At 40.2% G+C, this 15,599-nt stretch overlaps 2 protein-coding genes across 2 annotated transcripts; both read right to left on the bottom strand.

Moving 5' to 3' along the window:
- Positions 1-983: 983 nt before the first annotated feature.
- On the bottom strand, positions 984-3,970 carry LOC124284049 (BTB/POZ domain-containing protein 6-like). The gene is made up of 3 exons (XM_046720103.1): positions 3,920-3,970; positions 2,711-3,107; positions 984-1,629 (listed from the first exon to the last, which is right to left on the bottom strand). Exons 2-3 carry the CDS (start codon positions 2,986-2,988, stop codon positions 1,200-1,202), a joined length of 708 nt encoding a protein of 235 aa, XP_046576059.1. The 5' UTR covers positions 2,989-3,107; positions 3,920-3,970; the 3' UTR covers positions 984-1,199.
- Positions 3,971-7,061: 3,091 nt separating this feature from the next.
- Positions 7,062-14,598, bottom strand: LOC124284011 (BTB/POZ domain-containing protein 6-like). The gene is given in 4 exon segments (XM_046720048.1): positions 7,062-7,414; positions 7,417-7,781; positions 11,956-12,251; positions 14,380-14,598. Coding segments are annotated over 4 exon segments (1,056 nt in total). The 5' UTR covers positions 14,422-14,598.
- Between the last annotated feature and the right edge of the window lie 1,001 nt (positions 14,599-15,599).

Genomic DNA, 15,599 nt, shown 5'->3' with positions numbered 1-15,599 from the left:
TACACCATTTTACCCGTGAAGATCCGGAATAGAGTTGATCTTCTGTAACCCATGTTTGTCGTAAGAGGCGACTAACGGGATCGGGTCGTCAGGCTCGCTGACTTGGTTGACACATCTCATCGGTTCCCATTGCGTAGATGGATACTCATGCTATTGATCACTGGATTGTCTGATCCAGACTCGATTATTCACAGACCGCCGCTATATAGCTAGAATATTGCTGAGTGCGGCGTAAACCTAAACTCACTCACTCACTCACTCTTACACCATTATCAAGCTAATAGTGCTCTATGTAATAAACAAGAAGTTGTCATCCATAAAGTTGTATGCTTCATTATTGACTCACCAACTTCAAGAATGTCGATCAAACAATTAATGAGCAAGGTCAAACATCTTATCCACACACATTCCCATTTTCAAAATCTAAACTGTATCCAACAAAGCTACTATATATCTCGCGCAGCCTTAAAAGAACTTTAACCGAAATAGCGTGTCAAAGACTGCTGATGTGTACCCAAACAGATCCTCATTTTCAAAGTCTAAATTTTATCCAGCAAAACTACAACATATCAGCGTTAAAAGCAGTTTAAACGTTATGGCGCGTCAAAGACTGGTGATGACGTTAACCCAACTCACATAACCGCAATACGAGTCTTGAGATGATGCCATCTTCGTATGCCTGTGAGATGGATATCTGACATTTGCCAACAGTGATGCCTTTCCTAAGTTGAGTACCTAGCCACCCCCCTGTAGTATTGCTCATGTGAGTCCGGAATCTGTAATTAATGTTGGCCTCTAAAGTAGGCTGAGCTGACAGTTCCACTTCCACTTCCGTCCCATCAGTTCTCACAGGCTTTGCTGACATCCTCATCTGATCAATCCAACGCCGTGGAGTTCCCTGTATCCTATCCAGCACTATGTTATACCTGCTGGTGTCGCTACCAAATGCCCACAGGCCGATCAAACGCAGGTTATGGCTACATGTGATGGTGATGTAGGATTCCAACTCGCTGAGATCAGTGCGGATCCTGTTTCCATACAAAGAGACTGCAGGTGCTGGTCTCACTTTGAATGGTGATGCGTCAGTCCCAGATATACATAAGAAACAGAATAATTTTGTACATTCATCTCCTGACAATATTCCAGATGGAACAACCGTTTTGGCAAACTCCTGTATCCCCATTGCTGTGAAGCCAAGGTCATACACTGACTCCCCAAGAACTTGTCGCTTGTTTTCTGGAGTGCTTTCCAATTCCCTTCGCTTTATTTTCTTCCTCAGCCCACAAGATGGCAGCACCAAACATTCTTTCCGGTTTTACAATATACTCCTCTCCACTAACTGCACTGACAATGTTTTGGAAACACGTTTGACACAGATCTTTGAAGCTATAGCTCTCTAGTGCAACATCTCCATTCTGAACAATGACGTTCAAGGCCCTGTCAAACAGTGTTTCCTCATCAAAGACGTGGGCTTGTTCCAAGATGACACAGGCGTTCTCTGCCGTCAGGGACGATTCCAGGTAAGCCACACATAGACGCTCAAGACCCCCCACAGAGTACTTCTTGGCCAGGTACAACAGACCTGTCACATTCTCAGCGGTCAGGGTTGTCGTGTCTGTATACAGAAATCTGCAAATATATATGTATTTTACATCGGGAAATTTCAGTAAGGACTATGTACAGTAATAAATACAAATGGAGAAAGCAGGGTTTTTTTCACAAAATGAACGTTTATGGCAGGAAATGTATTACAGTATATTCATTGTACTGGCGATCGACCTGGGAAGTTTGGGGTTTTCCTCCCATATGAGGCTGACACGCCCTTGCATCTTGACATTCTGTTCAAAGTGACGTTGTAATAAACACACTCACTGTTCATAACAAGGAGACCCGTGAAGATCAGGGTTAGAATTGATCTTCAGTAACCCTTGCTTGTCGTAACAGGCGTCTAATGGGATCGGGTGGTCAGGCTCGCTGACTGGGTTGACACATGTCATCGTATCCCAATTGCGTAGATTGATGTTCACGCTGTTGATCCCTGGATTGTCTGGTCCAGATCTGATTATTTACAGACCGCCGCTACAGAGCTGGAATATTGCTGGGTGCGGCGTAAAACTAAACTCACTCACTCACTCATAACGAGGACGTGAATGCAAAATGCACGCTAGTCTGCTAGTCCGAGACAGTAAAATCCTGAATTCAAATGCTGGTAGTCCACGTTAACTGGTAGAGGTTGATGGCTGTTATTCTGAATTCTTGATGCCTTAATTGTGTTAGAGATTTGAACTGAATAAACTGACAGATATTTTTGTCTTTTTCAACCAAGGTGAGTGAGTGAATGTTCACAGCAATATTTCAGTTTTATCAGTATCAGTGTGTGGGCATCCCGAAGCACCGACGGGCTTTTGGTTTGGTTTGGTTGTTTAAAGCCACACTCAGCAATATTCCAGCTATATGACGGCGGTCTATAAATAATCGAGTCTGGACCAGAGAATCCGATGATCAACAGCATGAGCATCGATCTACGCAAGTGGGATGCGATGACATGTGTCAACCAAGTCAGCGAGCCTGACCACCCGATCCCGTTAGTCGCCTCTTACGACAAGCGTGGGTTGCTGAAGACCAATTCTAACCCGGATACTCATGGACCCGAGGGACTTTTAGACACCGTCTACTAGACGTACAAGGCACAACACTGACCATCACCTACCTCAACATGCCATTAAATATTTCTTCCTCCACATCAGGTATCCTTATTTCCTCTTTCTCCGCCAGGGGGCCACACAACATGGCGTGGAGCACACTACTCCGACTCATCAGAACATATCGGTGGGCTCGGACTATCCTCTCATTATTCCCAACCCGGAAGCTGACGTCACAAGAATCCTCAGAGGTCAACATATGGAGGTTACACTCTGCAAGGGACTTCCCACTTTGCCAGTTGTCATCGAACACAGAGTTGTCTTCTCTTACTTCTATTGAGGCCATTGATGTTTGCAGTTGCTATCTGAAGGAATGGCACCCTTTGAAGATCTTGCTGACGTCAACTCAGCCGACTGAACGAACGTTGTTTAAAGCCGCAATTAGTAATATGAAAACAAGGCGGTCTGTGAAAAATCGAATCGTGATATTTACAACATCGGTGAAACCCATAAGACTGTGTGTCTTGGGGACAATAAAAACAACAAAAAGAACCTTAGGAAATCACCATTGAACGATTCCATCTTTATCAAATGCATGTATGAAATGTCGACATTGCACTTTCCTTCTGCCATTCATGGGCATCTCAATCTCATTCAGTCACGCATATTTCAGCCACGTGAAAGATAATCTATGTTATGAGTATAGGTATGTTATAAAATTTACCATTTAACAAAAAAATAATATAATACGAAGCCATTGTCTTCTTTTTTACCAATAACTAAACACGATATTGCTAGTTTAAGCGTCCAATATGCTTTACTGTAATCTCACTCGAATATTAATCGAGATTGTGTTTTATTTGGGATTACACTAAATCCGTAAAACGCATCGAACGTTTCTTCGCTTCCGCTCATGTGGGGTAGCCTAGTGGTTCAAGCGTTTGCTCGTCACGCCGAATCCCCGGGTTCGATTCCCCACATGGGTAGAACGTGTGAAGCCCATTTGTGGTGTTCCCGTCGTGATATTGCTGGAATATTACTGAAAGCGGCGTAAAACTAAACTCACCCACTCACTCACTCTTGGCGAAAAAGCATTTGATATACAGAAACTTATTCAATATATATTCAGTTAAATAACATACTAGACACATTCTCACTTAACACAGCATATTAATATTATCTTAGAAGAATTATAGTAGAATTATGGTAGAATTATAATTACGTACAGCATTTCTAAACAAAGGACGTTGAAGGTTGGACCATGACAAACCGCTTACCTGTGGTATTGAGCGCAATGTTGAACTCTGACCGTCTGTCACGTGACTGAAAATATGGGCTGGGCTGGGCGCGATCGGTGATCAGAATAATCTATAATATTATTATGCTTATCATCAGACTGTAGTTCTCGTTGAAATTATACGTTCTGTGTGCGTGCGTGCGTGTGTGTGTGTGGGGGGGGGGGGCCGTTATAGTTCGAACTTAATATAATCTATCAATTCCACATAAACAATCATTTCGGACATTTTGCAAGCCGTTAAATATCAGACTGCATAGATCTGCAAGTTCTTGACATACAATAAGCATTGTGCGATAACTCGCCAAAATGTTGTACCATGGGTCTGACAGCGTATATGGCGCGGTGGGGTAGCCTGATGGTCTGATGGCCCAGGTTGTGTGAGTCAGTTGGGAGATTCCAGTGGATACATATTGCTGGAATATTGCTAAAAGCGTCGTAAAACCATACTCACTCACTACCATCAAAACTACCAGCCCCACTGAAAACCAACCAGTCCTATGAACATTGTCAAATATTATTCGATTAAAAAATTATAAAAGAAAAGCAGAAAAGGTATTACTGAAGGGCTTTATTGAAATGCACAACTTCTTCAAGCAGATGACCTTTGAACGCACATCAGGTTCACAAATAATCTCATCATAGTGTCACTGAGGGTAAAGGCTGGAGATATATCACTATCAATTCTGAATTAACTGTTTGAATGGAATTATTTAAATGACATTGTCGTCTCCAAAATATACAAAACCAACAACCTGCTATCAGTGTTGAACTAATGATACATCTATTTACTTGACAAAACAAAGACTGCATAATTTTTTAAGCAACATCAAATTGAATGAAAATATCATTACAAATTCCTCAAATCTACATAATTACAAAAACAAGTAAGCCAGCGGTCTGAAACATGGATTTAATCAACTTAAAATCACCATGGTTAAAGTAAGGTCACCACTTTTTAAAAGAGAACCATTTACTGCTCAGTGTTTAACTTTAAAACTACACACTGAGTACTATATTGACATGGACCATTCATTAATCAATTAAAGAGAGATCTGAATCATAATCGGTTTCTTGAAGATCTGAGTCAGCAAGCTTAGTTTAGTTTTACGCCGGTCTTAGCAATATTCAAACAATTTCAGGGCGGGGGACACCAGAAATAGGCTTCACGCAATGTTACCATGTAGGAAATCGAAACCGGGTTTTCGGCGTTAAGTCTGGAGAAGAAACCTTTTTGGGGTTAAATTCCTGGTTTTGTTACATTCCAGACATCTCTGTATTAACTGAGTCATGTTTCATTACATAACCTCTGTTGGCTGTAGGCTACACAACACCAAATGTTTTCCCATAGACTTCTATACTAACCATTTATTTTTTTTTAAATAATCCAGGCTGTCAACAGCCATTCCATGTACACATGACTGACTGACTGAGTCTAGTTTTACGCCGCTTTTAGCAATATCCCAGCAATATCACGGCGGGGGACACCAGAAATGGGCTTAACACATTGTGCCCATGTGGGGAATCGAACCCGGGTCTTCGGCGTGACGAGCCAACGCTTTAACCACTAGGCTACCCCACCGCCCCCCATGTACACATGGGTACAGTCAGGCCTTTAAACTACAATAAAACAAAAATTCTGACCAAATTGTCCGGCTCATTTTCACACTTCCGAGCACAGGAAGCGAAACACATCAACCCCAGTACACACAATATGCATAAGTCATGGTGAATGACAGCACTAAATACTTAAATTGTGGTCAGTTTTAATTACTGGATGAATGTACTTTCAAAAAGCATAAACATCTTACACTATTTCATCCAATCACAGCTGTCACAAGTACTCTGTCTCTTCAGTTGTTTACACACGGTGCTCGCTCAGGGAGCATGTGATTCTGATTTAGTGTAGTGGAACCTGTACGTCAGTGTGCTTAACCCCCTCCAAGTAATAAGGCTTCCTGTGATGTGCTTGGTTTTTGACACCATGGAGAAGCGTGGATAAGACGATAAACTAAATATCGGCTTCGATACTGTCTTATGGTAATGTTTTAAGCGATAATGGGTGAATATACGTTATTATTGTTCAACATTATCCTGTCTATCGGTCAGGTAAATTCTAATATTTACACGCTTGACTCGGACGTTCGGAAGGAAAGCTATTCTGAACACTGCAATAAGAATCGTTCACATATTCTAACCACAGATATAGCAAGTAGTTTATTACGGATATTGTTAAACGAATCCCTCCCATACACCATGGGACGTTATAGGTCACCCTGAACCTTCCATAAATAAAGCACTATTTCTTGACGAAAAGGGGCGGTTCAACCTTGTGGTTCAAGCGTTCGCTCGTCACGCCAAATATCCGGGTTCGATTCCCCACATGGGTACAATGTGTGAAGCCCATTTCTGGTGTCCCCCGCCGTGATATTGCTGGAATGTTGCTAAAAGCGGCGTAAAACTAAACTCACCCACTCACTCACTCTTGGCGAAAAAGCATTTGATATACAGAAACTTATTCAATATATATTCAGTTAAATAACATACTAGACACATTCTCACTTAACACAGCATATTAATATTATCTTAGAAGAATTATAGTAGAATTATGGTAGAATTATAATTACGTACAGCATTTCTAAACAAAGGACGTTGAAGGTTGGACCTTAGTGTCCCAGATGGCAGCTAAAGAGGAAGCTTTCTCATGGCAGGCCATGCTAATTGAAATATATCTTCGTGACACATACTTTTCGGTCTTAATATATCAAAGAAGTTAAATGTATTTTCCAGTGCTGAAGATACTCATGCTAGGGTGTAATCTCACACAGCCTGGCAGCTCAAATTTGCATTTGTTATGTAGTGAAGACATTCTGAAATTTGTTCGCAACGTTTCCGAGTAGTTGTTGTTGACAAGTCATGCATCACTGTTTTACCCAAGGAAGTGGAACAGTATGTACACATATACTGTACACTGTTTGACGAGCACTATGCATGCCAGTGTGTTGTCTCACTTTTGCTCCAATATGAGTCTGGAAATAAGACCCGGGCCACGTTCTTCTGTAACTGATATCTGACATTCACCAAGGGTGATAGTGTTGAATACGGAGGAGCCTGAGAATTCACTTTTATTTGACTCTCTTGGTATATTTGCAGCTGCCGTCACCATATGCCCAGACACCAGTCATACGCACGTCCTTGCTGCATGTGATGATGATGCTAGAATCCTGTTGACTGGTTCCGGATTGAATTTGACTTGCATACAGATTGACCCCCATGTGAAGCTCTGGCTTCATTTTGAAAGGAGCCACATCAGTATCATTTAAGATCAGGTAGCACAAAAGTTTGTTACTTTCATCACTTGATAATATCCCTGACGGTACAACTGTTTTTGCAAACATCTTCGTGTCCATGGAGGTGAAGGCAATATTATACACTGCTTCTCCCAGAACTAGGCGTTTGTTTTCCGGACTTGACTCCTTCCTTGGCGTTTACACTCTGACTCGGCCCACGAGAGGGCAGCACTGAAACTAGTTTCATCATTTGTTAAGAAATAATCTGCACTTACAACTTTATGAAAACAAGAAGCACAAAGTGATGTGAAGCCAGAGCTTTTAACAGTGGTAGCACCATGTTTGACAACAAGCTCCAGAGCCCTGTCAAAGAGCTTCTCCTCATCAAAGACGTGGGCTTGTTCCAAGATGACACAGGCGTTCTCTGCCGTCAGGGACGATTCCAGGTAAACCACACACAGACGCTCAAGACCCCCCACGGAGTACTTCTTGGCCAGGTACAACAGACCTGTCACATTCTCAGCAGTCAGGGTTGTCTTGTCTGTGTACAGGTACCTGTAAGTGATATATATTAATGACAGTTTGGCCTTGTTATTGTTTGAGCAAAGTCTGATTTGTAGTATAAACTGTATCCTGTCTGAATACTTTGATGCTACACGAACAAGGTCAGAGTTAAGCAATGATCATGCGTCTGGACAGGAATCTAAATGTAACATATTTATTGGCAGAAACACAATTTGACCTCAGCAGATACTGTCAGTCCGTTTACCGATCAGGTAAACGTTTATCGTTTCTGCGCTACTCATAAACCTAATCAGGTCTTCCTAACTCCTTTATAAAAGAACTCCATGATACTGCTGAGTTATTTATCAATATTACTATGACTTTTGACATTAACGGCAAGTGCAAATAAATAAAAACTGACAAAGTTTTATGAACGTATTTTTTAGATGAAATTGAATTGAGTTTGGTTTAATTCACAACATTTTTACTGAGGGCCCAAAGTCTCATGAAATTATTAAGAGCCTCACCTTTTTAAAAAAATATATAACGTATTGAAAATATAAACTAATGTCCAAAAGAAACGATACCACCTGTTTGAAGGGACATTAATGAAAAACAAAACTGTACAGAAATGTTAGATAAATTTTTTCATTTGAGATTTTTTTCAACAAAACGTGTACAAAGATTTCAGTCAATCCTTTGCAATCATTAGGACAGGCCTGTAAAGACGTGAGGGGTCCAAAATGAAAATTTCATTCAAACATACATGACGAGGCAAGTGTGGAAAATGTCACAACAGACATCTCAAAGCCACGTTAGTACCGGGCATCAGAGATACATATAAGCTGCGTATCTGCGTAAATTACGCAAATATATATGTGAAAACTCAATTCCTATTAAGTCTACTGCGTACAAGTACGCTTGAATTTTTGTAAATACTCAATAAATATGATCTTACATGCGTACACACAAAAATGTCAAATCTTAGCTTGGGTACCGGTGGATAGATAAAATAACTTAGGTATATTGAGATGTTGTATTTCAGGACATGAACGTGACAACTTGCAATCTTTCTTGTCGTTTCTCTTATTACAGATCAAATATAAATAACAGACACTAACATTTAAACTTCATTATATTTCTAAGATTAATGGAAAGTGGCAAAATACCCAATTGAGTTTGAGTTAGGTGAGTACGATTCATTTGGTTACTCAAAGGAAAAGTAGGATACCAACTGAGATGAACACAAGTTATCTGTAGCTCTGCGGGCATGTCAACCGTGAGCGTCAATACACGCCAGAACAGGTCTGTGGGCTGATGACGTCAAACGTCGGATGACGTTAGGGGGAATGCGTTGCCATTCATCAAGGGGACATTGTTCCAATTCCTGGAGGATGACTGGAGGCACAGGGCGATATCTGAGTTGGCGATCGATATAGTCCCAAAAGCGTTCGATGTTGGCGTTGGCGAGGTAGTTCTGACTCAGCCTTGCCGAAGGTGGCCTCGCATTATCGTGCTGGAAAATGATTCCACGAGGCTGTTGCTGGATGAATGGATCCACAACTGGTTGTAAAATATCATCTCCATAACGCTGTGCATGCAGGTTTACTCGAATAACGACGAGCCTCGTTTTGGCGTCACCGCAGATTCCACCCCAAATCATTAAACCTCTGCCTCCGAATGGCTGGACTTGATGAATGCAATTCTGTGCCAAACGTTTACTAACTCTTCGGTACACACACTGCCGACGATCGTTCCCGAGATTCAAAATTGAGGTGTTGAGGTGTCAGGAACGCTCCGCGGGTAGGGGCGACCATGTGCCAGCAATACTTGTACACGGTTTGTCAACTTATCACGTGTCCCAGTGCCGTCGTTGCCGTTAACGTCGCCGGAGATGAAGTACCCGGATGTGACGGTTTACAATAGGCGTGGTTACCAGTGGTCTCCCGCTTCTCGGCTTGTCTCTTGTCCAACCTCTTTCATGCAACCGCAAACATATTTTTCTCAATTGATCAAATGTTCCCAGACTGTTCGATCGAACACGTTTAGTTTGGAACATGGAAAACGCTCAAGTATGTTTTCATACAAAAAAGAATACTTAATTAAAAAATATATTGAAAAAAGTTTGGTATAGTTTCTTTTGCACATTAGTTTATATTTAAACCAAAGAGGGTTTAACGAACATGAAATCAATGTATTGTATATACTCTTCGTGTAGGGTTTCGGTACCAGGTACTAATACGTACGATACCTGAGTTTGTAAACTTAAAATCTTCAAGACAATATATGAAACCCTTAAGGGTAGCTGCACACGCCCGGTGTTGTTAACAGTACAGTAAAACACCGATGTGTGGGAACCTCTGGTTGTCTTGAAGTAAAAACTTGGCCCCGCGTATTCAGAATTTAGTCCTCATTTTGCGAACCCCTCATCAACCTTGACGCTTCGGTTTTTGACTGTATTAATTTGTTAATGCCCTGAGGGGATTTGTAATGTTATGAGTTATTATACCTGATCATAAACTGAGTTATATCTGGTGACTTGTATTGTATTGGAGATGGTCCCTGGGGGGATTTGTAATGTCATGAGTTATTATACCTGAGTATAAACTGAGTTATATCTGGTGACTTGTATTGTATTACAGATGGGCCCTGGTTTTTTTTGTAATGTCATGAGTTATTATAACTGAGTATAAACTGAGTTATATCTGGTGACCTGTATTGTATTAGAGATGGTCCCTGAGGGGATTTGTAATGTCATGAGTTATTATATCTGAGTATAAACTGAGTTATATCTGGTGACCTGTATTGTATTAGAGATGGTCCCTGAGGGGATTTGTAATGTCATGAGTTATTATATCTGAGTATAAACTGAGTTATATCTGGTGACTTGTATTGTATAAGAGATGGTCCCTGGGGGAATTTGTAATGTCATGAGTTATTATACCTGAGTATAAACTGAGTTAAATCTGGTGACTTGTATTGTATTACAGATGGGCCCTGGTTTTTTTTGTAATGTCATGAGTTATTATAACTGAGTATAAACTGAGTTATATCTGGTGACCTGTATTGTATTAGAGATGGTCCCTGAGGGGATTTGTAATGTCATGAGTTATTATATCTGAGTATAAACTGAGTTATATCTGGTGACCTGTATTGTATTAGAGATGGTCCCTGAGGGGATTTGTAATGTCATGAGTTATTATATCTGAGTATAAACTGAGTTATATCTGGTGACTTGTATTGTATAAGAGATGGTCCCTGGGGGAATTTGTAATGTCATGAGTTATTATATCTGAGTATAAACTGAGTTAAATCTGGTGACTTGTATTGTATTACAGATGGGCCCTGTTTTTTTTTGTAATGTCATGAGTTATTATAACTGAGTATAAACTGAGTTATATCTGGTGACTTGTATTGTATTAGAGATGGTCCCTGGGGGGATTTGTAATGTCATGAGTTATTATACCTGAGTATAAACTGAGTTATATCTGGTGACCTGTATTGTATTAGAGATGGTCCCTCGGGGGATTTGTAATGTCATGAGTTATTATACCTGAGTATAAACTGAGTTATATCTGGTGACTTGTGTTGTATTAGAGATGGTCCCTGGGGGGATTTGTAATGTCATGAGTTATTATACCTGAGTATAAACTGAGTTATATCTGGTGACTTGTATTGTATTAGAGATGGTCCCTGAGGGGATTTGTAATGTCATGAGTTATTATATCTGAGTATAAACTGAGTTATATCTGGTGACTTGTGTTGTATTAGAGATGGTCCCTGGGGGGATTTGTAATGTCATGAGTTATTATATCTGAGTATAAACTGAGTTATATCTGGTGACTTGTATTGTATTAGAGATGGTCCCTGAGGGGATTTGTAATGTCATGAGTTATTATATCTGAGTATGCCTGAGTTCTATCTGGTGACTTGTATTGCATTAGAGATGGTGCTTATTATTGTACAAATACCCTTGTCACAAACTCTTTCGGCACTTAATTCATAATTAGATCTCTAATATCACCACGAATGACCAGGAAAGAGCAAGTTTTGATTTTGAATTAAAATATTTTGATTAAAGGATAGAGAAATGTTGTATCATAATAAAAGAATTATAAGGCATATTTAACCAACTAGACTTTTATGTATGACAATGACAGTTAACCCTATTATGCAGGTATGACCAATAATGTAAATAATACCTAACCGCCATAGGTATATATACCTCAACATTTCAGAGAATAGTTCCTCCTCCACATCGGGGATCTTGATGTCCTCTTTCTCCGCCAGGGGGCCACACAACATGGCGTAGAACACACAACTCCGACTCATCAGAACATATCGGTGAGCTCGGACTGGCATCCCTTCTTTCCCAACCCGGAAGGTGACGTCACAAGAATCCTCAGAGGTCAACATGTGGAGATTACACTCCGCCAAGGTCTTCCCACTTTGCCAGTTGTCAACAAATCCGGAGTTGTCTCCACTTACTTCCACAGAGGCCATAGTGTTCCTGAATGCTGTCTGTTGGGGCGATTCTAAAATGCAGAATTTTACCGGAATCAAAACAGTGTGTCCTTCTCGAATATAAACTCAGAATTATTCCACAGAATTTAAGCCCTAAAGATCGCATTTGCCAGTTGAGTGCGTGTTTCACTTAGCTAACAATTCTGTTATGCTACAAACAACACCCCATGTCCAAAGTAAATGAGTGGTTCATGTTCCCAAGTTCATGTTGCAAAATTCTTGGAAATGGGTTGAATATTTCCACTTTTCGCAAGACTAAGACTGTTTTGTTGATGCCTCACACCAAGTACGTATATTACATGGGCCTCCTAAGTACGACAAGAGTGAGTGAGTTTAGTCTTACGCCGATTTTAGCAATATTCCAGCAATATCACGGCGGGGGACACCAGAAATGGACTTCACATATTGTACCCATGTGGAGAATCGAACCCGGGTCTTCGACGTGACGAGCGAACGCTTTAATCAACAGGTTGCCCCATTGCCCCACGACAAAAGAGAGACTGGATCCAATTTCAGAAGTGTACCCTAATACAAATACAAATTGAATAACACACGTGTATTCAATTTTCCCTTAGACTAGTCTCTGAATGTATATAATTTTGATAGAAACAAACCATTCCTTTTAAACTGAAAAGTAGCCCCAGTGAGATGGGTGATTCAGAACCTAAGAAAGGGCTAGGCAGAAGGGACAACAATGTGGTTCGGGGACTGTGAGACAGACTACTTTTCCCTTTACTTTATTTCGAAAGAATATATTTTCCTTCAGCACCATACATGGCTAACCACATTAGTTTGATTATATCTGTTTCAAAACTACACAGTAGTGCGGGCTGAAATAGCTGAACAGTCGTATATAAACTATCTCACTCCATGGTACAGAACAATCCGGTAATTGCCAAGATGTGTCCTTCACCTTGAGTTCATGGTTCGTGTGAACCCAAATAAGATTTGTTTGGTTGGTTGGTTGGTTGGTTGGTTGGTTGTTGTTTAACGCCGCACTCAGTGATATTCCAGCTATATTTCGGCAGTCTGTACATACTCGAGTCTGGACCAAACAAATCAGAGATCAACATCATGAACATTGTTCTACGCATTTGGGGTACGATGACATGTGTCAACCAAATCAGCGACCCTGACCACCCAATCCCGTTACTCGCCTGTTCCGACAAGCATGGGTTGCGGAAGATTAATTCTAACCGGCATACCTAAATAAAGATAGACCAACGTGCTTCGCATACAGACTAAGACAGGTCAAGGTTATCGTAATGACGTAATCAGTCTCTGCAATTTCCCCATATAAGAAAAGAAAATAGACTGCTTCTAAATTCCACATTGAAAATCGCATTCAACTGGAACAGGTTCAGATATCAACATCAGGCGATTTAAACACGTTGACCTGGTTGACTACCACAGAATGAATAGTATCCACTTCTATCACTGGAATGTTTATTACTTGTCATAATGTGACACAATGTTACATATTCTTTTACTTATTGAAACCATCCCATAGTCTTAACCGTAACTTACAAACGACATGTCAAAACATAGAGGTTGTAACTGAGGCTTCCAATTAAGAAGTAATCACGATACAGAGAATAAACAAATAGACATTTCAATTGAATGTGCCACCTTGACATAAACCATAACAATATGGCATATAACTTTTTGTGAAAATTAAAATCTGATTATGACAAACATAAGCCGAAAACGTTATTTGTTTAAGTTTTCATGTGTATAAAATCCTCATATTTGTCACAAAGTATGCCAGTTATCTCCCTTGACTACAGTCTACTTCCGCGTCTCACAGAAGAAAGTAAGATAAAAAACCTGTACATTAGACTTACATCAGTCTAGGTAACCGAAATGACGAAATAATCTCTGCCATTTTCCTTTATCAGGAATGAAAGTAGAATTCATGGAATCGCCTTGCCTATACCGAAAACGAAAGTATGGTATTTCAAATATGTTCCAAAGATATGTTTTTAACTTAAAACAACTAATCGTCACATTCGCATTTTACACAAACTTGACGTGGATTCAGGCTGCTGTCTCCTTGCACCTGTGTCACATAGTTATGGTTTTACGACAAAGTAAACATCCACCGGAGTCGACCCGTCCTACTCACCTTACTCGGCTGGTTGGATGTCTCGCCACTGAATATGAACATGTCACGTGACAACACAGCGTGGTATGACAATTTATTACCCACTTGGTCAACGTATCGGTAGTTGCATACTAATCTCGTACGTCACACGAGTGTCGTATCGCGTTGACCTGTGTCGTAACGACTTGACCTGAGATAAAAACGATTTGATTGGATAACCGATGACCTCTCAATTAGGTCACATTTGACGTAACTATTTTTTCATTCATAACAAACACGTACATTCATTCATTCTACAACTTAAATGCATTGTGGGAATGTAAACATCGCGAACGTTGCCGTGTCGCTGTTTAATTGCGAGTCGAACTGAGACATTATATCCGTCGAAAAACATAAACGCAATGTGTCCACCAGTGATGTTAGCCGAATGAAGCAACTGCAAACCAAAAAACTGGGTGCTACGGAGTAGTTTACTGTAAGAGGCTGTACGAGGCGATGACAACTTACATGCATCGTTACATCGGTTACCAAGGCAGTGACGTCATTACAGTGTGACGTCATGCAAATATTGTACTACAGTACAAAACTCACTCTCCTACCCAGAGTTCCATGCGGCAAGCCAGCATAGTTATGTTACATAGTTATGTGTGTACAAAACTCTCCCGCAACTTCTTTATGATACCGGTTTCGGTTTGAAACCTAAATATTAACAAAAATACGCTATTTTGTCAATTTAATGCATGTAAGACGTGGGCAATAAATAAAATACCACACTCGGTCTCATTACATACGAATTATACGAAACTCGTGACTTTCCTATGCTATCTGACCTCGATTTCGCTCGGTCAGATACCATAGGAAGGACACTCGTTTCGTATAATTCGTATGTAATGAGACCGAGTGTAATATTCTCTTTAGATCGTTTTCGTATGAAACTACGAGTGCTTTTACTCCCTTCGCTTACATTTAACTTTGTTTAGGTATTTATTTTTATTTTTATTCTTTTTTTTTTTAATTTATTTGTAATTGTTATTGTATTTCGGCGGGTGGGTGTATTTTTGTTGTTTTGGTTATAAGGAGGGCATTTACTTTCAAATGCATTATCCACCAACTAAGCCAGCTTGCTATGACGTAAATTGTAATAAAAACGCAAATTGTAATACTTGCACCAAATTGTAATTAACCTGACGTAAATTGTAATAAAAACGTAAATTGTAATAAAAATTGACATAAACTGTAAC

This window comes from Haliotis rubra, unplaced genomic scaffold (genome assembly GCF_003918875.1).
Source record: "Haliotis rubra isolate DU_JTF1 unplaced genomic scaffold, ASM391887v1 Scf328, whole genome shotgun sequence".
NCBI classification, from domain to species: Eukaryota; Metazoa; Mollusca; class Gastropoda; order Lepetellida; family Haliotidae; genus Haliotis; species Haliotis rubra.
The sequence above is the reverse complement of the archived record's forward strand: the minus strand, read 5'-3'. Positions and strand labels throughout refer to the sequence as shown.